General features: G+C 42.4%; 1 protein-coding gene across 1 annotated transcript; it reads right to left on the reverse strand.

Annotated features, from left to right (window-relative positions):
• Nucleotides 1-6,466: 6,466 nt before the first annotated feature.
• On the reverse strand, nucleotides 6,467-7,777 carry LOC107573797 (protein NLRC3-like). The gene is made up of 2 exons (XM_016260243.1): nucleotides 7,716-7,777; nucleotides 6,467-7,532 (listed from the first exon to the last, which is right to left on the reverse strand). The coding sequence occupies exons 1-2, from the start codon at nucleotides 7,775-7,777 to the stop codon at nucleotides 6,467-6,469; spliced, it is 1,128 nt and encodes a 375-aa protein (XP_016115729.1).
• Nucleotides 7,778-8,359: the final 582 nt, after the last annotated feature.

An 8,359-nucleotide genomic window follows, 5' to 3' on the forward strand; every position in this document is an offset into this window, starting at 1 on the left:
TGGATCATTGGACTGAGGTCTAAAATGTCACAGAACACAAAACATAATCACAAAACATCCAAAGTCTCATTCAAGCAGGATAAATAATATTTCTTATAAATATTTATTAAATGCACTATACGTCTGTTTTATGCAAAATCTTACCTTAGTTTCTTCAGTTTACAGTAAGGATCCTTCAGTCCAGCAGACAGCAGTTTCATGCTAGAATCTCCTAGTTTATTCCCAGTCAGATCCAGTTCTCTCAGGTGTGAGGGGTTTGATCTCAGAGCTGAAGCCAGAGCAGCACAACCTTCATCTGTGACGCCACAATCACTCAACCTGTAGAGAGATGAAAATCATACATGTGAAACACTATCAAACAACTTGCTGCAATGAACAACAGCTTGCAGTTCCAATATAATTAAATTAATTAATACAATGAGAAAAAAAAACTGCACATGCATTTCTTAATTTCAGCATTTCAAAATTTCATGGGCAATTTTATAAACACAAAAAAGTAAAGACTGGATTAAATCAACATTAATCTATTAACAGAGTAAAATTTTAATTGTATGCAATTTAAATTAAATGTAATTCTAACTGGTTTAACATGATTAAAACCAATCTGCATGCTGGCCTGTGAACTGGCAGAAGGTTCATGTGTTTTAATATAAGTTTGAGTCTAGCTTTTTGTCATTCCAGATGTCCTTCTGTAAAATGTAAAAAAACCTCAAAATATATGAATAACATGCAATTATAATTAAAATTTTTCTCTATTTGGTTCTCTGTTCCTGCCACGGGATGGGCATCCTGAGGTAACTAGGAATTACACAAGCTTCAGTCTGGATCCAACCTTTATGAAGATCTAAGATGACCGAACACCTGAGAAGAGATGATGTCAACCCCTCAGAGGACTTTAGATGATGCCAACCTTGAACCAACATACAAAACTACCAAATGTTTCTATAAGTTTAATTGCAGCATATAATCATTGCTGTTAATTGTGTTCACAGTTTGTTTGAATACATGTCATTAACAAACTAGATGATTTTCTCTGCATATATATGCCATACTGTATGGACATGACAATGACATAATCACCACTGATAAGCTTCTCCTAAATGTAATGTAGAAATTAAAATGTTCTGTGAAGCTGCTTTGCAACTATTTGTATCGTGAAAAGTGCCATACAAATAAATGTGAATTGAATTGAACTCCACATATGTACAAGAAACAAAGCTGGTCACACAATTTTTTTTAACTTTCTGCACATCTTGATTGACAATCAGTGATAAGTATTCCATTTGCAAACAACACCTAATTTTTCCATTTTGTCTGGCTTGTCATTGTGTTTTTTGACTAGTTTTGTGCTTAGTTTTGCCATTGTGTTTAAAATTCTTTGTTTTTGTTTTTGGAATTTTGTTTTCAAGTTGTAATTTATTATTTTGCACTTCACATTCAGTATACTTTACAGTGTGTCATATGATCTTACCACAGTGTCTCCAGTTTACAGTGAGGATTCTGTAGTACATCAGAAAGCAGCTTCACTGAATCTCCTAGTTTATTCCATGACAGATGCAGTTCTCTCAGGTGTGAGGGGTTTGATCTCAGAGCTGAAGCCAGAGCAGCACAACCTTCATCTGTGACACCACAATTAAACAACCTGTAGAGAACAATGACACACTCTTCACTCTCCAGGTCAGATCAGTTTAGCTGTGAATCCATTATTAAAGAGAAAGTACAAACATAAAGCACAAATCAATGTTTGATGGATCATTGGACTGAGGTCTAAAATGTCACAGAACACAAAACATAATCACAAAACATCCAAAGTCTCATTCAAGCAGGATAAATAATATTTCTTATAAATATTTATTAAATGCACTATACGTCTGTTTTATGCAAAATCTTACCTTAGTTTCTTCAGTTTACAGTAAGGATCCTTCAGTCCAGCAGACAGCAGTTTCATGCTAGAATCTCCTAGTTTATTCCCAGTCAGATCCAGTTCTCTCAGGTGTGAGGGGTTTGATCTCAGAGCTGAAGCCAGAGCAGCACAACCTTCATCTGTGACGCCACAATCACTCAACCTGTAGAGAGATGAAAATCATACATGTGAAACACTATCAAACAACTTGCTGCAATGAACAACAGCTTGCAGTTCCAATATAATTAAATTAATTAATACAATGAGAAAAAAAAACTGCACATGCATTTCTTAATTTCAGCATTTCAAAATTTCATGGGCAATTTTATAAACACAAAAAAGTAAAGACTGGATTAAATCAACATTAATCTATTAACAGAGTAAAATTTTAATTGTATGCAATTTAAATTAAATGTAATTCTAACTGGTTTAACATGATTAAAACCAATCTGCATGCTGGCCTGTGAACTGGCAGAAGGTTCATGTGTTTTAATATAAGTTTGAGTCTAGCTTTTCGTCATTCCAGATGTCCTTCTGTAAAATGTAAAAAAACCTCAAAATATATGAATAACATGCAATTATAATTAATAAACTACCCGGTAGACAATTGTTGTCTTCAAAAGTGTGTGTTCAAGTATGCTGCTGTTTTGCTCGATTAACTGATTCATCATATTTTAGGAGATTTGAGCTGCTTCTCCACTTGTTTGGTTGCTCTCGATTTCTGCTTGGGCTTTTATGCCAGGTAAGAGATATTTAAATTCCTACATGTTAATTTTAACATTTTTTTATTTGAAAACCTGAATTATTTATATGTGACTTCTCTGACTTTGTTTGAATGCCTGAAGAAATCTTTTAATTATGCAAAAATCACTTTTATAAGCTGTTTGAACAGTTGAGTGGCCGCAGAGTGAGAAAACAATCAGCCTATAATGGTAAAAATCCACCATCTCTCAGAACAAGCAATTTCAGATTCTCCCTCTTTAAGGGGAAAAAGTCCCGCCCATTTGTGATGATCTCTGCCCTATTAGCATAAACACAGCCCTGAGTGAGAGGCAGCAATCTGCCATAATGCTCCGGTTACTAATGTAACCTCGGTTACCTGAGATAAGGGAACGAGCGTTGCGTATAACACATTAGGGAAAAACTGTTTTACTCTGTACTGAAGCTTGATTTGTTCACGTTTGTGTAGCTACACAAACCAGTTCATCAGATCATTCGACTGAAGCAACAGTCATCGATTTGCGTGCAGCTTATAGGGCCGCAAGTAACGCAATGCTCGTTCCCTTATCTCAGGGAACCGAGGTAACGTTAGTAAATGGAGCGTTCACTTTCTAACGGTCTCTCCCATTGCATGCAACACATTGAAGAACACATCAATTCACGCCATGCTATGAGCAGATACAGAACAACCTGTCCTGCGACTCCAGTCTCGGAGCACTAGACAAGGACTCCCAAGAACATGAGCACACTGTGCTATAAGCTAGTAGCTGATAAGCACAAATATAACCAACTTCGCCCAAGGGGGAAGAATGGCAGTCTAAACAGAGAGAATCCATGCCTATAGTGCAGGTACATTCAAATGATAAAATCTGGTAAATGTGGATGGCGATGACCAGCCGGCAGCCGCACAAATCTCACCAATAGAAATCCCGCTGGACCATGCCCAGGAGGAGGCCATCCCCCTTCTGGAGTGGGCCCTCACACCTATAGGGCATTGTAAACTTTCTGAGGCGTAAGCCAAGGCTATCGCATCTACAATCCAGCGAGAGAGTAGCTGCTTTGTGGCCGGCAGTCCCTTCTGGCGGTCTGCAAAGCAAACAAAGAGCTGCTCTGACTGCCTAAACTAGAGCGCTCTAAATACACTTTCACTGTCCTTACTGGACAGAGCAAGTTAGTGCCCTGCTCACCATATGTAACGGGGAGCGCCAGCAGGGTGATCAGCTGTGCTCTGAACAGAGTCGAGAGCACTTTCGGAACATAACCATGTCTTGGTTTGTGCTAACTGACAAGCGCTTGCAAGCCACTCACTTAACCGATGCTAAGGCTAGGAGGAGGGCCGTTTCAAGCGATAGGGACCGCAATTCAGCCAAACTGAGCGGCTCAAAGGGGGACCCTCATAGGGCCCACAGGACTATAGATAAGTCCCAGGATGGCACAGCCTGAGGACGAGGAGGGTTCAGCGTCTGAGCGCCTCTCAAGAACTTAACGACCAAGGGGGACCCTCATAGGGCCCACAGGACTATAGATAAGTCCCAGGACGGCACAGCCTGAGGACGAGGAGGGTTCAGCGTCTGAGCGCCTCTCAAGAACTTAACGACCAGGTCGTTCCTGCCAATCGATTGGCCAGCTTTGAGAGAATGGTTCGCTGCGATAGCTGCCACATACACTTTGAGCATGGAAGGGGCATGCCCCTTATCCAAAAGCTCCTGTAAAAAGGTTAGCACGTAGGACATGTTACATGATACTAGGTTCAGACAATGTGCAGAGCACCAGTTAAGGAAGACAGATCATTTTTGGCTGTATAGGTGTCTTGTAGACGGCACTCTCACCTCTAAAATGGTATTGCTTACTCTCGCTGGGAGCTAATTAGGCTCCTGTCGAGGCACCATACATGAATGCTCCACAGGTCTGTCTGGGGATGCCAAATCATGCCTTTCGCCTGTGAGAGAAGATCCCTCCTCAGCAGAATGGGCCACGGGTCTGCTGCTGAAAGCTGCACTAGCTCTGGGAACAAGACCTGGTTTCTCCAGAGTGGGGCAACTAGGGGGTGGGAGCACTTGGTCTCCCTGACCTGCCTGATGACCTGAGGAATCAGGGCGATTGGGGTCTGCTGGATCAGGATGACTTAGGTGTCTCAGGGTCCAGCACTACTCGAGGGCGGGGACCTTGACGCTTCGGGAAGGGAAAGCGTTTCACCGTCCGGGGCGCTGCTGAAGCCTGGGCTAGGACTTCTGCTGCGGCTGTGACTGAGGCTGCGCTGGCTTAGCTGGCTTAGCAGGCTGAGTGGTGGGGGTCTTCTGGCGACTAGCAGTCGCGGAAGCAGAGCACTTGGGGAGGAAGTGACACAGCACTTGTGATGTCTTCTGAGCCTCAAAAAAACGCTCCGTGAACCCGTCCACAATAGGACCGAACAAGCCCTTCAGCGAGATTGGCAAGTCGAGGAAGGCCATTTTCTCAGCGTCCCTGATCTCGGTCAAATTCAGCCAGAGGTGGCGCTCCAACACAACTAAACTGGCCATCGTCATTCTGATCGCCTGCGCCGTTGATTTCGTTGCACGCAGAGCCAGGTCTGTCGCTGTGCGCAGCTCTTTAAAAGCCTCCTGGTGCTGTTGGCCTGACTCGTCCATGCTGCAGAGAAGTTTGGCCTAAAACACTTGGAGGACCGCCATTGTATGCAGTGCTGATTCGACTTAACCGGCCGCTGCATAAGCCCTGTTGGCAATGGCCGAGGTGGTCCTGCAGGGCTTGGAGGGATGCGCTGAATGGGCCTTCAAACCAAGGGCAGATGGTGGGTATAAGTGGGCAGCGACCACCTCTTCCAGAGGGGGAAGCTTGCTTTACCCTCTGCCGTCAGCACCGTCAATGGAAGTGAGAGCCGATGATGTAGAGGGGTTAACCCGGGCCGAATAGGGGGCGCGATACGTCTTAGTGAGCTCTTCGTGAACTGCAGGCAAGAACAGGGCGGGCCACTGACAAGAGGACTGTTGATGACTTCCCGGAAGAAACCACTCGTCAAATAGGCCATGGGCGGTCTCTTCTGAGGCTGACCATTCAAGACCTAAGTCCTCTACAGTCTTAGTACGCCAATGAGTTCGGCGTCTGGCTTCGGCCTCATGGGTTGAGCAGAGGGAGGGGCTTCGAGCTCACGGACATTTGCAACAACGCACGCTGCTCTTTTAGGAAATTTGCTCTTGCTCTTAAGCGCCAGATGGCCATAGGGAAAAAATCTCTGCCAGGGCTCTTCGACGGCGATGAGCAGGTGGAGCTTCTTCCCTCTGCTTCTACTTCTTTGGCTTCCTTGCAGAGTCAGCAAAGAGATGATCCTCGTCACTGAAGGAGAACGGTCTGATAAACGGCGCTCTTAGCCGACTTATATAGTGGTCTAATGGTGGTCATGGTATAAAGCGCCATGGTTTGTGCAGCTACACAAACGTGAACAAATCAGGCTTCAGTACAGAGTAAAACAGGAGTTTTTCCCCGGGAGAGACCGTCAGAAAGGGAACTAGAGATATACAATGTCAGCACCAAAGATGCAATACAAGTGTTGTGTTTTCTGTTGCACCAACGAACACAGAAGTCTCCATATACTCCCTCCATCTGAGCTGCTGAGGACAATGTGGTTAAATTTCCTCATCAAAGAAAATTTACCAGAAAAAAATTGCAAAGTCCCTTTATGTTTATGAATCAATAGCAACGCTTCATGCGCAAACGTCAGCTCCACATATGCACTCTGGGGACATCAGAGACTTATTTTACTAAGATTTATTTTATCTAAGATTACTAAGATACAGGGCTCTTTTTTTCTTAATGTTTTAACAGTGAAGTGATTGTTCTCATTGATACTTACTGAACTGATCTGGATTTGCCTTTCACAAGCTGCTGAAAAGCCACTTTCCCCAGTTTGAGGATCATGTCTTCATCTGTCACCTTCTTCTCATAGTCCTTCTCATGTTTGATGTTGGTCTGAAGGATCAGGAAGTGTGTGTACATTTGAGTGAGAGTCTTGGGAATCTCTCCACTCTCTGCTGGACTCAACATCTTCTCTAGAACAGCGGCTGAGATCCAGCAGAAGACTGGGATGTGGCACATGATGTAAAGGCTCCTTGATGACTTCAGGTGTGAGATGATTGTATTAGCCAGACTCTGATCACTGATTCTCTTCCTGAAGTATTCCTGCTTCTGTGGCTCATTGAAGCCTCGTATCTCTGTCACTCGATGGACACACTCAGAGGGGACGTGATCAGTTGCTGCTGGTCTGGAGGTGATCCAGATGAGAGCAGAAGGAAGCAGATTCCCCACAATGAGGTTCGTCAGCAGCATGTCCACTGATGTCTCTTTGTTTGCATCCCGTAGTGTCTCATTTCTTTGAAAATATAAGGGAAGACGACATTCGTCCAGACCATCAAAGATGAACAACACTTCATATTCATCACTGGATATTTCCATTTCTTTAGTTTCAGGGAAAAAGATATGAAGAAGATCTGAAAGACTGAGTGTTTTGTCCTTCATCAGATTTATTTCTCTGAAAGGAAGTGGAAATATGAGCTGGATGTCCTGATTCTCTTTCCCTTCAGCCCAGTCCAGGATGAACTTCTGCACAGAGACTGTTTTTCCAATGCCAGCGACTCCCTTTGTCAGCACCGTTCTGATGGCTTTTTCTTGTCCAGGTAAAGATCTAAAGATGTCATTGCATTTGATGGCTGTGTCCTCTGTTGCTGCTCTCCTGGATTGTGTCTCAATCTGTCTCACCTCATGCTCATTACTGATCTCTCCACTCTCACTCTCTGTGATGTAGAGCTCTGTGTAGATCTCATTCAGGAGTGTTGGGTTTCCCTGCGTCGCTGTTCCCTCATACAGACGCTCAAACTTCTTCATCAGATTGGATCTAAACGTGTTGAGGGCTTCATGTCTGGAAAATTAAAATACCACATTATTACATGATTTACAGAGTTAAATGTACAGAGCAAAATGTCTTATTTTCTGTGTTAGGAGACACTGAACATATCATAGAGTTTTTACAATGTGTCAGTTATTAATGATGTAAATGAGTAATATGTGATGATGCACTGCATTAAAAAATCCCACAGTTTACCTGACACCAGGATACGTGCTGTCTTGTGGTTGATTCATAGACTGGTCATACTTCTTACACATGGGTGTTGTTACGGATCTGTGTTGCAGGATTGACCTTGAATCAAGAATCAAACACTCTGACATTGGTGACATTTCTCTCATTACCTTAATAACAGTTGTGACATTATTAAAAATGCACCTGCTCAAGGTCAAACTGTAAAATAAAAAAATCACCTTTTAAATAAAGGAAAATAAATAAATAAATACATCTACTCTGTGCTCTATATCTGCTCATTGTCATTAGATTACTGAAGTTCCTACCTAGATGTCTGCTTATACAATTGTTTTATAGTGTTGTTGTATATTTATGACAGTTTAAATTAAAATGTATTACTATAATCAGATATTTTACAAAAAAAAATTAAAATGAGGTTAAACCTTGTGTCATCACTCTTGAAATTAATTAGACGAAGCAAAGAAGCATCACTCCTCATAGACACACAGCTGGGCTCTGGTTCTGATTTTTTTTGGTGAACTGAACTATAACAGAGAGTGTGTGAGAAAATGTTAAAATATCAGATGCAATAAAATAATCACATGATAAAACAAACAAACAAATATTTCAATTCTGTCTGTTAATGAAATGTTGTACCTGATATTTTG

The sequence above is a fragment of the Sinocyclocheilus grahami genome, unplaced genomic scaffold (genome assembly GCF_001515645.1).
Source record: "Sinocyclocheilus grahami isolate Dianchi unplaced genomic scaffold, SAMN03320097.WGS_v1.1 scaffold2038.1, whole genome shotgun sequence".
NCBI lineage: Eukaryota > Metazoa > Chordata > Actinopteri > Cypriniformes > Cyprinidae > Sinocyclocheilus > Sinocyclocheilus grahami.